This window comes from Mizuhopecten yessoensis, unplaced genomic scaffold, assembly GCF_002113885.1.
Source record: "Mizuhopecten yessoensis strain PY_sf001 unplaced genomic scaffold, ASM211388v2 scaffold4839, whole genome shotgun sequence".
Lineage (NCBI taxonomy): Eukaryota > Metazoa > Mollusca > Bivalvia > Pectinida > Pectinidae > Mizuhopecten > Mizuhopecten yessoensis.
Window position 1 is genome coordinate 1,386,763 of NW_018405747.1, and position 16,903 is coordinate 1,403,665.

General features: G+C 35.8%; 1 protein-coding gene across 1 annotated transcript; it reads left to right on the plus strand.

Moving 5' to 3' along the window:
- Window positions 1-1,508: 1,508 nt before the first annotated feature.
- LOC110449936 (ER membrane protein complex subunit 4-like) lies at window positions 1,509-7,612 on the plus strand. Its single transcript, XM_021497118.1, has 5 exons — window positions 1,509-1,645; window positions 3,366-3,489; window positions 4,352-4,505; window positions 5,527-5,684; window positions 6,337-7,612. Exons 1-5 carry the CDS (start codon window positions 1,587-1,589, stop codon window positions 6,370-6,372), a joined length of 531 nt encoding a protein of 176 aa, XP_021352793.1. The 5' UTR covers window positions 1,509-1,586; the 3' UTR covers window positions 6,373-7,612.
- Window positions 7,613-16,903: the final 9,291 nt, after the last annotated feature.

Below are 16,903 nucleotides of genomic sequence, written 5' to 3' on the forward strand. Positions count from 1 at the left end.
GGAATAGTCATAAAGATAGTGCCGTTCGCTGGGGCTCGAACCTGCGATTCAGCACGATTAAGCTCTAAATACGCACAGACATACTTTTACTACGATGTCGAAAATTCTCCTACCAAATCGAATCAAAACATGTGACTTCATCCAGCAGGGAGGCTTGTACATACGGGGACTTAAAAAGAAAGCTTACGATTTTTTTTATTTTTTTTGTTTGTTTTGTTTTTGGAAAATAGGAGTTGATATACTTATTTCTATTAGGTTCAAGATATGGATAAATTAAGATGATATCCATCATTGTATAGTTATTGTGGGGACAGATATTACTTGTATTTGGATGGTATTAATTAACTTGCAAACAACAACAAAGCTTACATTCTTATTTTATATTCCTGGACGTTCCAGTTTGCCAGTGTTGAAAATAAGTCATTTTGGCCAACACTTCAAAATCGCAAAAATATATCATGCAATACATTATCATTATCGGCCTATAATAGCATTTTAAAAAGATAAAGTGAATGAAGGAAAACTTTTAAGTCCCTGTCGAATTACAGATGTGCCGTTCCTCACTCGACCCCAAATGACCACGCTCAATCATTCTTCCCTCGGACTATTCGTCTGTGCGCGGTTTAGATTAATCACCTAGTTCTGTGGTCAGTGGAACAATTTGCCACCCGGCATTGTACTGAATCCTGATGTGAAACCTTTCAAATAGGTTCTCGCATACATACATTTACCGTCACATTTTTTGTCTTTAATTACCAAATTTAATATGCGCACGCACATTTTATAGGCGAAAAAGTTGTGACGGTAAATGTATGTATGTTTTTTACCAAAAAAAATGGTAATTGCTACTGTATGCAAAGAAGGTCTACACTGCTCCATGCGGCTGTTCCGTCTTTCTGAGACTCATCGCTGATGCTGAGGACAAAAAGGTGGAACTCCAAACTGGTCTTAACAACGTTAACTGTTGCAACAGAAAGGGAGGGGCATACTGTCCCTTAATCAAGAGGAGTTCTTGTTAATTTCATATTAATAATGATTAAAATGTGTATATAATGATCCTATACTATAAAACCAATTAATGAAAAAAAGTCTTTTAATCTCATACAATATCGTCAACACACTACGAATAAAATGTGTATATAATGATCATATACTATAAAACCAATCAATGAAAAAAGTCTTTTAAACTCATACAATATCGTCAACACACTACTGGTATTCAAACGCGCCTAACAACACATCTAACACTTTTATTGGAAGTTTTCTATGCCAACTGAGATACATACAACATTTGTAGACTTCTAACTGTTAAAAGTGTTTAAAACCATACACATTTAAGTTGTCACACCATTTTGAAATTTATCACCAGCTCTTGTATTTCTTTATCGCGATTTCATTCACGGTTTAGATGTTTATATCTAAACTACATGTACTGATCATGATTTTATACGTCTTTGGCCTAGATACTAGAATATTCTGCACATGTTGACGTGTTACAGGGGAAGTAACTCGTATTGCATTGCTGGAAATCTTTTGTATTGGAGGGGAAATATAGCAGCAGAAGAAAACGTGAAAAATAGAGAAATATGGCATCAAACAGGAAAAGAGGTTTCCATAAATGGACAATTGATTTTGCTGGTAATCGGTGAGTATCTCATTTCCATTGAAAACCCTATAAACTGAAGACTATTCAATATCTAATTCGACGTAGTATGGTAGTTTGAACACAATCAGGGTCAACCCTCAACATCCTTATGCTAGGCGTTCTTTTCGCATGAAGTGTTGCACTGGTAATCATTTTGCCAAAATAGAAATATATTTTTTTGTAACTTTATCATGCGAAGAAGATGAAAATTGTAACCTGCCCCGAAAATGATACCTGTGACTTTCTTTTGGTAACTTACTAACTTATCATGTGCAGAGTTTTTCCTAGGACCCTCAAATTTCAGTCATTTTAGAGTCCAATGACTCCAAACAGACATGAAATGAAGTCCTTTGTCAGACTAAGGAGTTAAAATGCAGGTTTTTGAGAGTCAGTATAACCCCTGCATGTGATTACTTGTACCCAGTATCGCAGTACCTATGGATACATATGTACAAATGTGAAAATACAACAAAGTTATCTAGACTTAATACCCTATTACTGCACGGTTGCATTGGCCCTCATAGTCATTTATATATGGGGCATACTTCTTCTTTCTGGTAACACATACTGTTTGCAGTAACCAGGTCCAGAATACTTATATTTAATGTCTAGTTATCAACCTAATGATAAAATCTTATTTTAAAAGCGACTTTGTTTCGTTTTCCTTAAAAAAGGAAATCACATGAAAATAGCTCAAAAGACCTATTTCAGATAGGTCAATAGAGCTATTATAGGTCTTTATAGAGTGCAACATTTTATCATTAAATCTATATAAGGGTTTGAAATAAGAACAAGAACAGATGTGTGTACAAGAATAAGATAGACAAATGTAGTAGGACAAGAAAAATTGATACAGATAGTGCCGTCGTTGGGGCTCGAACCCGCAACCATTGGCTCTCCAGCCCGATGCTTTACCGCTGGGCTAAAAGGAAATTGCCTACAGCTGACGCTTGTTTACCATAAATTGTAATGGGATGTCAGAGCATATTGTAAACTCTCATGAAGGAATAGAAACACAACACACTGTATTTACATTATTTACAATGTTTAATTACAACATATATTAAGAACAGAAGTATGTTACATCCACTCTCACATTCACACAGTTAATTACATGTATTTATACAGAAAACATCATATCAATGGGCAGCTATCCATCTTAGTATACAATGTCCTTGAAGCCACCCATCTGCACAGGTGGGCAGATATCCACCTTAGAGTGTGTCCAAGCAACAGGCTGCCCCTCAGCCTAATAACACCATTCCACCACAGAACACCACACATATACCATGTAGGCACCACGTCCGGTCACCACGTCCGGTCACCACAGTATGCATAGTCAGAATACACAGAGTAGATAGGGTCACAACCTTCTTCTTCCCCTAAGTGTTGGTCGGGTCCCTTTCTGTCAGCTACAGCATTCCACCACCACTTAGTTTGGTCATCTTCCCCACTAAAATACCTCTGTATCAATCCTTAAGTGCAGACTGGCATGTCACACTTGTACTGCTCAATCAGCAGAGTGTACTGGATCTGGTAACAACTCTTTTGCTAAAATGGTGTCTATATTAGGTCATGATGCAGATGCATTATCTACATTAAAACCTTGAAGATTCCATATTGTCAGATTTGTTCGCTGTGCCTCCCTTCTTTACCTGATATAAATATAACATAATGTTGTAATCAATCATTAATCACTTCTTTCACATCTTGTTTTCAGGAGATTGGACCGCCAGTTGATGACACAGAGTACAGAGTTAAAACCACCATTGGGATTTAATGACAACCTAATAAGCACTCAGGATAATAGCAGCAAGGACTCTGACCAGAAACTCATTGATAAAGTTAGTTTTGTTTGTCTTGCTGACATCACAAACGAGTTTATTGATAAACACCATAAACAGTTTCCTATGTGATTCTGAATTATTCGTACAGCAGAATTGCAACCTATGATATGTTATATTAGTTTGTAACTCATGAACAGTTTCTTGGTGCACAACCAATAAGTGTTTCTATGTGACGTTTCGATGACTAGTGCAGTATGTCACCTTAATCAGACATATGACAAGTGAAGCGTATGTACACAAAGGTGTATTGTCTGCAAATTGATGTCTATTCGGCTACACTGTAAGTGTGTGTACAAAATGTGTTATATATGTACCGAAATGACTTAATTTCGTTAAGTTTTGTTTAACGCTTGGCCATAGATATGCAAAAGTGACTTTAGTCTATGGGCCCCCTCATCTCGATTTATAACGGGCCCACTGCAGCATATCCAGATGGCTTCCTTTATCTGCTGCTTGAATAGATTGTTCTCTCTGTCCAATACTTTGGAGTTATCCCAGTCAATCACATGATTTTTCTGTGTGGCATGGTCTGTAATTGCCGACTTATTTATATGGAACCCGTCTGCTTCCTTTATTTATTGTGTACCATTTCAATGACAAGTGTGCTGTTTTATTTTTAACCTTCATGGGGAAAAAAAATCAATATTCAATGTAATATATATTTTTCCTACAGACATCAAAAATGATCATTGATAGGTAATTCAGCACCTTGTGATTTGGCTTTCTCACATTTCTATGTGGTTGTCGAGGTATCCATTGATATACCTGGTATAAATTTATTGTTAAGTCTTCTTTACTACTTTCCTTTACAAGTTGGTTGATTAAATTTAACAGGTATAATCTATTCATATATTTATAGCGATCATGGGAGATAGCTTTGGGACCACTGAAGCAGATTCCTATGAACTTTTTCATAATGTGGATGGCTGGAAACACCATCTCCATCTTTCCTATTATGATGGTTGGCATGATGTTCTTCAAACCAATCCAGGCACTCATAGCGATCCAGACCAGTAAGTCTCAGAGTTGTACAATTAAGCTTCTGGGCCCGCTTGTACAAAACATCTCAAAGTTAAGGAAAATCTCAAACAATGTATTGTCTATGGGAAATCTTAGACTTGAGGAAATCTCTAGAGTTAAGATGTTTTATACAAGTGGGCAAAGGTCATGTTACTGTTGAAATGATGGGAAAGAAACCACTTGCTCATCTTGAAATGCATTTATTTTAACCCTTTCACCACCGTAGACCATAATGGAGTCATCCCTTAAAATGCATGGTAGAGTCTACTAAGTTACCTAGGGGTGAAAGGGTTAAAACAGTGTGCCAATTAATAATATATGTCAGCAAAAAGAGTTGCTTCCCCTTCTCATAGGGATTTGTCTGGTGCCTTGTTATATATACTCTGCACCACTAGTAAGTCTCTAAAATGAGTACCTGGTATGTGATTTATCCTTTAGTAACTCTCTTAAGGAAAAAAAATCTTTTGATGTAATTCGTCATTTATTAGTGAATTTATTTCACTCAGGATCATCACACTTTGTATGCTTGTACATCTTTGGAAGGCCACTTAGGCGCTCCTCATACAGAACATGATCATAGTTTTATGTAGTTCTCTATGAATTGATAAAGTCCATTGTTTAGTGGTGGAGGATATCATTGGCAACATGTTAAAGTGTTGTACTTATATTGTGACCTATTATCAGTTATGTCCCGACTCCCCTGGGGATTTGTTCTAAATGTGTGTTATATTTTGATATTTATTGGTCCTTGGAGTTTGTTGTAGATGGGTTTTACTGTAGACAATTAGTTATGTCCCTTGGAGATTAAAACATGGGCTGCTTTTGTTTATATGTTTGAATTAAAGGTTGGACCAAAGTTGTCCTTGTATTACAGTGGAGAAGTGATTATGTCCCTGGGGTTTGCTATAAACATGTTTTACTGTAAAGAACCAGTTGGTTGTGTCCCAACAATATTTTTAATGATTAAATTAATGTTTAACAACTATCTTTAATTATTTTATCCTTTGTTTCCAGCATTTAACGTGATAGAAGGGTCTAAAACAGTGCTACAGAAACTGGTCTATTTAATTGGCAATGTTGTTTGTCTCGGATTGGCTGTATACAAATGTCAAGTGATGGGCCTGTTACCAACGCACTCCTCTGATTGGCTGGCCTTTGTGGAACCTCAACAGGTTAGTTATTGTTTCCTTTTGAAAGGTATTTTTAAGTAACATATAATATTCTTTAAATGATTTAATCTTAATGCAGGATTTAAGGTCATGAGTACATATACACTTGTTCTATTTTATGTAGATATCAAAAAATATTTTAAAATTTATATTATTTCAACTTTATTCATGTGTAGACAGATTGCTGGCAGTATAAGGTACTAAGAACACTTCAAAAATCATTTCCAGCAGTGTTTCTGAATAACACTAAAATAAGACATACATGTATCATAACCAGTTGTGGAAAAGCTCCCTGCTTTATTATCAAGCAGCTGGGAAATAAATCCCTTGTAGTGGAGATGGGTTTTTTCGTGAATGGAATTCATGATGAATACATTTGTATGGTATATAACTCTCTCCTGTACAATCTAGTTATTTGGCAAAAATCTCAAAGTCAGAAAAAAATTGTTGTTCATACAACTCAAAGAGCTTGGAAATAATCAAAACATCCTAAAAGCATAGGTGTCAAATAGTTATTGTTATATATATCCTTATCCATAACTATGTTTTTATAATGGAATTGAAAGATTGATACAAATAGACAGCCTGAGCACTATGGAAAATGTAAAAGAAATGATTTTGTCGCCTGAATTATAACCTAACTTTTGTTTTCCAGAGGATGGAGTGGTCGGGCGGCGGTGTCCTGCTGTGATCTGTGAAGATTCCTGTATTTGTTGTACTGTGTTGACACTTGTTGTATGTACTGTACCAATATCACCTGAATGTGATTCAGCTCCTGACACTGGACACCCCTGTGTGTTAGGAGTGCTAGACAGACATCTACACCTTCCACTTTGATTCAGAAAAAAATCATTGTTATTTATGAAAGTAAACAGAAAAAATGTTATACATACTAGTGTCTACCATTGAAAACTGATTGAAGTCATGATACTCTCCAGTTACTGTCTTGCAGTCTCTGGATTCCTGGCAGAAAAATAATGGAATTGTATACTAATTTGATTTAATAGTCAGCTGAATATTTTAATGTCAATTTTCATTATAATTGCATTCAGACATTAGTTTTTGGACACATTTTTCTCAGATTTTTGATGTGTGAATTCTGAGAAAGAACTATAACATTTGATCAGGGACTTTTTTTTGTATATTTATAATTATGACCAGACTAGCAAAAACAAAAAATGTATTCTGCAAAATAAATAGCAAATCAACGTTCTTACCATGGCTCTTTGTGTCATGGTCACTAGACCTGAAGTATTTAAAAAAATACATCATGCAAAATTGACTAATCAAGCAAATCCACAAAAAAAAAAGTGAAAAAATAGACTTTCACTGCTCCAACTTTTATTCACTTATATTGTATTACAGTAGAATATCCAAATATAGCTTGTAAGCAAATACTTTTTATATATGGAAACAAAGCCAGTAAGACGAGTGATACATGTGAGCTAAAGATTGATGTACTTGTCACCAGTACAGGAATGTATTTGTAATATATCTATGGATTTGTTGATGTACTTTGTACAGTAAACATAGGAGGAAGTTGGTTGCTTATATTGAATGTGCTTTAAACAAAAACATTACTAAGGGCTAACACCCATACACTAACTATTGGTGGTATTTAAAGCAGTCCCTTTATTAATTTCGAATGAGTAATCTTTTGGTTTTGCTAAAAGGAAGCATTTGAAAATATTTATAATACAGTATGAATTAAAGTAGTAAGGAAGTTTATACAGAATGTCATACTTGAGATGTTTTTATAATTTCCTAATCAGAATCTGACGGTGACAATTTATTATCATTGGTGTATGCTGAATGAACATCGTTAGCTCTGGCTCAGAATTATATTTGGATCTACATATTTACAAAACAAATTGAATATAAATTTGTCAGTGTAGATATGTTTCTCAATAAAGTTTCAACTTTATCTTCAATTTTCATCTTTTGTCATCTTTATGAAATATCCAGAGGGGTTTATGGAGTTTCAGACACTCACCTTTCTCACTGTTCAAACCTGTTATGTTTATAAAGGTGCCTAAAATGGAGTGCTATAAACTTTCCTCATTAAAATGACCTTGACCTACTTTCAAGGTTACAGGGGTCAAATATGTTAAACTCTTCAAACAATATCCTAAAAACCATTTGAACTAGTCATAATACTTGGGTATGTTATGTAGACCAGCAGTGCGAGTCTTTTTCTCAATTACAGTAATGAGGTTAAAGGTCAACTTTAAGTGCAAGTAGGGAGTCAAAGGTCAATGTGGGTTAAAAGCTTTAAAATTTAATATTTCAAACAACAATATCTTCAGAACCGTTTAAGAGATGTTAAAATGTTCTAGTTAACAAATTTGCTCTTAAGTTACCTATATGTCAGTTTCATGTTACAAAAGAAACAGGTGAGCGATACAGGCCCTCTGGGCCTCTTGTTTAATAATATCACAAGTCTTGACACTTATTTATAGTATGGTTATTTATATAAAATTCAAAGATTTGACACGTATTGATGAACAATGTGTCACTTCAATGAGTGTCAAAACACTATCTGTACACCTGTACAAGTGCATGCTAATATAGCAAAGGGTAAACATTGACAATATTCACTAACACAGAGTGGATTAAAACAGCAGTTCATTTAGTAAAGAATAATATGACTAAGAGCGAAAACTTACAGTAACATATGCTATAATTTGATTCATTAAATGGCATATTTCATTAATCACAGAAATTTATATCACAGTTTGTTTACCTAAAAATGTTGCACTCAAATTTTAGCACTAAAAGTGTTTAAAAGTCAGACAGCAGAGGTGCCACAGATTGAACAGCTACAGATTGGTCCACTCCAGGTGTGCATCATTCTCCTGAATCCCGGAAAATTGTCTACCTTCAGGAACTCATTTGGGAGAGTGTTCCACAACCTAGTAGCATCAAAAGTAAAAGATTTCTGTCTATACTTAACTGTTCTAACCCTAGGCACCTCTTCTGCATTCTCATGTCTAAGATTATAATTTGTGGACTCAAGTTTTATAAGATCATGGATGACATCAGGAGAAAGTTTGTTCAGAATTTTAAAAACTTCCATATCCTTAAGTCTTCTTACATGTAAACAAATCTGCATTTGACAATATTAATAATTTGGTAAAGAGGAGACATAATCATTGTGGATAAAACAAAAGGCCCTCTCTTGTATCTTTTCAGGTTTCTTAATAATCTTCATACAGGTGAAATGCCAAACTAGAGGGCAGTAATTAAAATTTGAGACAATAAAAGAGTTGTATATCACACTCCTACCTTGTTTTGTAAAAAAAAATATGCCTAGGCACTTCAGAACAACTAGTTGTTGTGAGGCTTTTTGACAAAGTACAGAGATGTGAAATTCAAAATTTAACATGGAGTCAAAATGTTCTCCGATGAGGTTAACTCATTCACCCCTGGTGACACATTTGAACTCTTCCAATTCAAAGGCTAGAATAGTCCATTATAAAATTTCAGGGGTGAATGAGTTAACTACTGCTTTAGGCTCAATGTTTACATTCCCAATATTTAAAGATTTAAAAACCTCAACAGATCTCTCTCCTAAGCATACAGCTTGAATTTTTTCAGGATTTGCCCTCATATTATTTGATTCAAACCATTCCATTAAATATACAAAATCTTTTTCTAGATTTGATTTTTAAAATTTGAGGGTCTCTGTTTGTATCACTTACAGTGTTGTCATCAGGATGACTTTACCTTTAAAAAGACGTCATTTATAAAAAAAAAAAAAAGAAAAAGAAAGAAAGAAGAGGACCCAGTAAAGATCCTTGAGGGTTTCCCTTCAGCACCTCCGACCACGCGCCTCATTTGGAGCCTAGTCTCACCTGCTGTGTCTTGCTGCTCAGGTATATAGCTAGACACCAGGTCTAGAGCGACTGGTCAGACCATAGGTCTCCAGCTTCCGGACCAGCAGGCTGTGAGGAAGATAATCAAACGCCTTGGACAAATCCATCAATATGGCAGCGACATATTCATGGTTGTCCAGAGCCTTACGCCAGTCCTCGACCAGTCGTAGCAGAACAGACTGACATCCAAATCCTGACCGGAAGGCTGACAGGGAGGGATTAAAAATATTACTGAAATATGATGTCAGCTGATCACACATGAATCTGTCAAAAAATTTGGATATGCAAGGTAACCGGTCTTTAATTTTGTTTGTCCCATACATCTTTTATTTTTTTAAACAGGAATGACCTGGGACTCTGTAAGTCTAGCAGAAAAAGTATTTGATGTTGTACAATGGTTTACAAGGTTATAAAGAGTCAAACTTACATTATTACAACATGCTCTAATCAGTTTAGACGATATAACATCGACACCTGTAGCTTTCTTTACATTGATTGCAGTAATACCCTTTTCTATAAAAGCAGTGTAACATGATTAAAATCAAATTTTAAATCAGCTGGAATATGATCTCTGATGTTGTTTAGGATGTCATTCTCCGTTGTCTTCGAATCTCCATCGTCACCAATATCAGAGACCACATTTACGTAAAACTTGTTAAAACATTGCTACCTTCAGTTTGGTCACTTATAATATAATGATCTCATCTTCTTTCAATATAATATTGTTTTCATGGTTTAAAACCTTACTAGATAAAAAGGGGTCCTTGGACTTTGGTCCTTCAGCACATTTTTCCATAAAATATATTCGCATTGATTGCTTTCTAATTTTTGTAACAAGATTCCTCTGTATTCTATAGGATTCCCAATTTGTATTTGTATTAAATTTCTTGTTAGAAAGCATGTGACCTTATGCCGTCGTCCGTCAACTTTTCCCTTTAAAACGCTACTAGTCCTTAACGGCTCAGAGGATTTTGACCAAATTTGGTCTGGAGCATCATTGGCCAAAGGGTTCTCAGTTTTGTATAAACTGAAGGTATGATCCCCCTGGGGGCAGAGGGGCGGGGCCAAATAGGGGGAAAATAGGTAAATCTTTAAAAAGCTTCTCCTTCTCAACCAGTGGAAGGGTTTTGACCATTTTTTTTTCTATAGCATCTTTGGACAAATGAGCCTCAAGTTTGTATACACGGAGGGTGTGACCCCTTTGGGGGTAGAGGGTCGGGCCCAATAGGGGATTTTTTTCTCTCCTACTTTACAAGTGAAGGGATTTAAGCCAAGTGCAGTCTGAAGCATATGGACAAACGGATCAAAATAATATACCAGGTGAGCTATTAAGGCCCATGGGCCTCATGTTTGTGTATAGCCATTCTTAATTTTGTATTAAAATGGACACTTCTTCTTGCTTACTGTCTTTTCTTTGATTGGGGCATGTTCTCTATAACATCTATGAGGAGTTTCTCATGGGTCCAATATATATCATCCACATCATCTAAATCATACGCAGTATGGAATGGAATTTTACTAACGTCTTCACTAAAAAGTTTCTCGTCAAAATGTCTGAAAGTTCTTAACCTGGTTTTATCTTTAGACACAGATAGAGTCTTGCCTTTGAAAACAGTACAGATCATGTTGTGCCAGTCACTAAGACCACAATTAAAAGAAAAGGTGTTAAATAACATGATTTTGACTGTTACTTAAAATGACATAAACTAGAGGCGGGGTACTGTTTTTCATAAAACATGTAGGTGCATGAGGATTGCCGATGGTGAGCGTTAAAGATTTGTGCTTCTCAATCAAATTTGGAAAATCAAGGTCAAAAGTTTCAAATTCACCAATTAAAATCTATCAAACGTCAAGTTTCACTAAACAACGTTCACATAGACATAACGAGAACATTACAAAGGTCGATATTCCGGTATCACCTGGTTTATGAAAACAAGTTCACTTGTACCAAAACTTGTAGAGAGGGATGTAAATACGACGTGCACAAGATGATTTCGAGTGTTCATAAGGGAGGGTTTTTTCCAAATACAGAACACAGTGAGTCTTCGGTGAGCTCTGGTTCTCGTGGACCCCGTTTCACCGATATTTACCCGCTATAGGTGGCCCTGCAGGCGGATATAACGTTTATATGAACCATTCGAGTTAAAATAACACTTTTGTCAACCTTTTTACAACAGAGACGTGCTTTTAATATTTCCACAATGATCGCAAATTACCCCCTGCCATAGAACGTTTTGTTTCCTCGAATAATGTTGCAAACACAACTCGAGATAACTAACAGACGGGCAGACGGCTACGATAAATTGTCCTGTTAACAATACGACACCTACGCAAATATTATTAATAACATTTCATAAGTTAAGAAAAATGGAATAGAAATGAAGTGCGCCTTAGGTCAGTCGGCCAGTGGACAGGGTTATGGCCTCATTGACGGGGTTGTGTGAATTGATGAGTTTGGCGTTGACCGGGTCGTTCAAGGCCGTCAGGTACTCGGGGAGGCGATAATTTGTTACAGTATACTGTAGCTCAGAGTAATGGTAGGCGTTTAACGAGTTTAGATCGATGCCACTGCAATGGTGGTATTTTCCGAGAGTTGATCTAATATGTTGATACACCAACGAACATGACAACGGAAAGGTGTTTTCTAGATAAGGTACTCTTGTGTGTAACCCATTCCCAACCCAGAACACCCAAATCAAATATTTTGTTCTTTGTTCTTTATTAGCCAAAATACCTTAGGCATATAGGTACATTCATATATACATATAACATTCTCTAAACATATTTCTAAACATTTTCTTCAGGTTGGTAAGCATGGATTATGAGTTCTTTTTACACAACCAATAAAATGTTCTATGTGAAGTTTCGATGACTAGTACGGTATGTACACTGTCACCTTCATCAGACAAATGACCAATGAAGCGTATGCACACGAAGGTGTAAAATGTGTACGAGTTGTCCATAAAATTGATGTCGATTTCGGCTACGCTGGAAACGTATGTACAATAGTTGTTATATATGTACCGAAATGACTCAATTCAGCTACGCTTTGTTAACACTTGGTCAGTTTTTGAGGGAAATTTTATTGGTTGTGTAAAAAGAACTTTTCATAATTCTCTAAACATATTTAGAATAGACAGGAGAGTGACATCACAGTATACATAAAACACCGTTCAATAATGTGCATATAACAATACTTAATTAACACATTACAGTTGTGGAACACCACAATACATAAACCTTAAATTAACGCCTCTTAAAAGTTAATTATAAATATTTTTTTCTAAATCGGATAGCTCTCTACTTTATTTATGGGAAGATACGCATATATTGCCATTTGTACCAACTTAAAGCATAGCGTTGCTGTTGCAAGCGTCTGTTACTATGTCTAAGTTGTATGAACTGTGTATTAGGTAGACCAACTGTCCAATCAGTAAGCCAGCCGTTTTGTAACTGTTTCACTCATTGGACGGTTTATATGATCCTTAGAGTCCAATCTACAGGGCAAGTTCGCCGACGTGACGTTATTTCCCTGCTGTTAGGAGTACCAACAGATTCCCACTGGCAACGATGCTGTAACTGTCACGATATTTTCCATTTTTTACTTGTTTACTGATAACTTTAATTCATTTTAAGAGTATTCGAAAATACTGAAGCGAAATATTTCTCACATTTCGGTCTTTTTGAATCACGCATTTTTTGCTTATTTTTATATTTCTTGATAGCACAATGTTCATGTTTTCGGTATTAATACGCAATTTCGTTCGATGCAGTCAATAGTTAGGCTAAAGAACATACATTTGGCTTGTTTTAATAGATAGTTATAATATAGAGCTATTCAAAAGTTTGAAGGAGGAAAGAATGAAGGCCGTTGTAGACTCGAGGCACAAGAAGTTTCGTAGGAATGAATGGATGACGATCGTTTTTCACTTTTGTGGGAATGATGAGTGATGTTAGTTCTGGACATCAGGTTGTAGTTTTTCTGGACTGGGTGGGGGTTTGTAGGAAGGAAAACACGAAGTTCCCGATGATATGTACGTAGGAAGATCGTTATGGCCTCTGTGTACTAGAGGTTAGGTGGACAGTGATGCTTGAAGGTCGTTATTACCACCGCTACGTACGTAATACATATTTTGTAGGAATGTTTGAGTTGAGATCGGGTCGTTTTTGACGATATACCAGATATCTATTTTCATTTATTTACTTATTTTATAATTATTTTTTCTTTTCTTATCTTCTTTGGGTTTTTTTGGGGTGGGTTGGTATGGTGTCTTGTGTACGAATCGGAGAAAGAGTACACATACAATATTTGAATTATTTTGCTATACCTTAAGATTCTATTACTTTTCATTGGTAAAACAAAAATAAACTAGTAAATATAAGAACTCTTATAAACTAGTGTCACTCTCTGAACGGACCGTGCGTCTTAGATGATCAGCTGTGTATTCTCGCCACTGAGGACATATATAGCCCGATCTGTCAGAGTCTTACAATAAACATCTCGCCTCCTGATATTTTATTGGTTGTCCAGAGTTATCATATAGATCGACGTACATGAGCTGTTTGACCGCCAGATTGAGTTACTAGAACCCTGTATTGGACATCTTTACATGTACTACATCTAACTATGAACATATTTCTAAATATTACACATCAGGTACTTTCAAGCACACCAATTAAGGAATTCAAACGAATTTTTGACTTTCATTTTGAACCAATTACTGCTCCTTTACTATTTTGTTTTATCAGATATATAACCAACCACAACCTTCCTTACTGTTAAACCACAGGATATTTATCCAATCACAACCTTGTCAGCTTTTTATATACGTATGGAACAAATTACGAGTGCGAACCTTTTTAAACATTAAAAATTATAGATTATAGAACCAATCACAGTCTATATTGTTTCTGTTTCGATATTTCACATATTACATCTAGTATGGGTATTTTCACAAACTCTTTTTAATAACGAATTTTCGGCATTTTATTTATAGAACGAATATCTTGTTACGAGTAGCTATCTATGGACATGTTCATTGTCAATGATCCTTACTAACTCTCGTACAACACCCTTGATTGTCAATTGTCTTTAATAACCCGCTTTCAAAGCCGACATGTTTAGTTATTTTGTTATGTATCGTTGTTGTTGTTTTTTGTTCAGAGGTGATGCAGGTTATATTTTTACAGAGTCATGGCGAAATAGTATTCAAAAGAGACAAGAAAAAGTACAAGTCCGATAAGGATACTGTTTCGGTACTGTGGACCGGGTTCATACTTATGGGTGAGGTAGTTTCAGCAAACCAGATAGCTTAAGTTCGAAAACCTTTTCAGCAAGAGGACTTATTGTATTTTTGATTACCGGCCTTATATTGTACTTAAGGATTGATATTTTGATACAACGTGAGTAACTGGTCTCTGATCCTCGATAACGAGAAAGTCTTTGGTGATATACTTACGTTGTAAATGTTTGGTTAATGCGGACAATCATCCGTGTATATACTAAACAATTTGGGTTTCTACACTCTCTCCTAATGCGCGATCACGGGAAATGAAACTTGTTACAGTGGTGCATTCGTTTTTTGTTTGCTGTAGGACATTACATATCGTAGATGTAGCCATAAATACGACAACCTGTTTTGTTTGCCAAGTAATTCTCTAGGAAATAGGAGTATTCTGGTTGCTTCATTTTTGAGAAGGTAACCATACTCTTGTCCCTGTTCGACACACTTGGTTCGGTTATTTCGTGACCAATTCAAGGTTACAGATTTTGGTGTTATCATGTAAATGCATACCCACCATATTTTCTTGAACATTTATATAACAGTTAGAAAAGAATCATGACAATTTTATGGAGTGGTGAGGGGCTGTTTCTTGGTACGAATTTCCCATTTATCAACCCGTGATTTACATCGCCGGTAAAATACCTACATCCACGTACCGTACTGATAACCAACCGGTGAATTTTGAGCTGTTCACCCGAACCATCATCTGTGTGACGTCGACCTCATGAATATGCATAAAGTGTTGATTTAAAAACATAAAATGTCCATTGACAAACATAAACGGAATCCGCCTATCTTGTTGAATTAGTACGAGATGACAGGTTAATCGATAAGCCGATTCGGCCTCGCTTTATTTAATACACTGTCATAAAAATGCGAGGGTATATCGGTCTCATGGATTGCCTCTTTTATCTGACAGTTGAACGGATACATCGTAGTTAATTATATGAATATAACAGGTCATTACTTTTTAAATGCATCCGCCAGGAGTCGAACCCGGGACCTCAGGTTTACTAGTCTTACTCTCTACCGAATGAGCTAAGTAGGAAGCGGCTAGTATTTTATTAGAGTGACATGAAATTATTGTGTGGTGTGGGGTTTTAATTCCTATTTAATTTATCTGGGACTGTTTCCAAACCGTATTCATATCGGCTCTTGCATTCGAACTGTCGCAACTCTCCCTTCCTATTTTTTATTCCGCGACGTTTTCGTTGTGTGTTTTATTTTTAGATGGTATTTGGATGTTTTAGAACTATTGGTATGCAATGCTTACGTTAAAGCTGGAAACTCTGTTTTTATAAGGGATTACCAATTGACCTTTCTTATTCCTCTTGATTGATATTTTCTTGTTATTTTCCTTACATTTACATTGTTCGATTACCCTCTGGAGTACCCATTCAGGATAACCACTTATGCTTGATCTGATCCTTTTACCCTGGCTAGCGTATTGCCTGTGTTTAGCAACGACACTTCTATGACGAACCTCTAGCGTAAAGGACGATGGGAAGTGAAGCTAAAATATTTGTATATATGCATCTTAAAGAGAAATGATATCGAGCAGGAAATCGGGTCAACGATTTATTCACATGTGAAATTGTTGACGTTGTTGGCGAAAAATATGTTTTTGATACATGCAGACAAAGGAAGGGTGTCTATAAGGCCCTTTTTTGGGTCCCGGTATATTCGGATTTTCACCTCCTTATTTTTTGTTGTTCAAAGATGTCATATTGTATGACATGCGGAAAAACTAAGGTAAAACTTTGACCGAAAGTGGGTTTCTGGGGGTACCAAAAGGGGTATGGTAAATCACAAATATAGTTTGCTGTTTTCAAAATGACCTTAAAAACCAAAATAATACCTGTATAAATTAGACGAGCATAATTATGTAACGGAGTGAAAAATGACAGAAATGCAATCGTCCCTTAAAGATTGTTTGTATAAAACAAAGGATTAAAGCAGATACTTTCCTTGAGGCTAGGAGACTTAAAATTACCAGCAAATCAAACTTCATATATTAAATCAATCATTTTACAGTAGTTGTGGTGGCAAATGCCATTGTTGA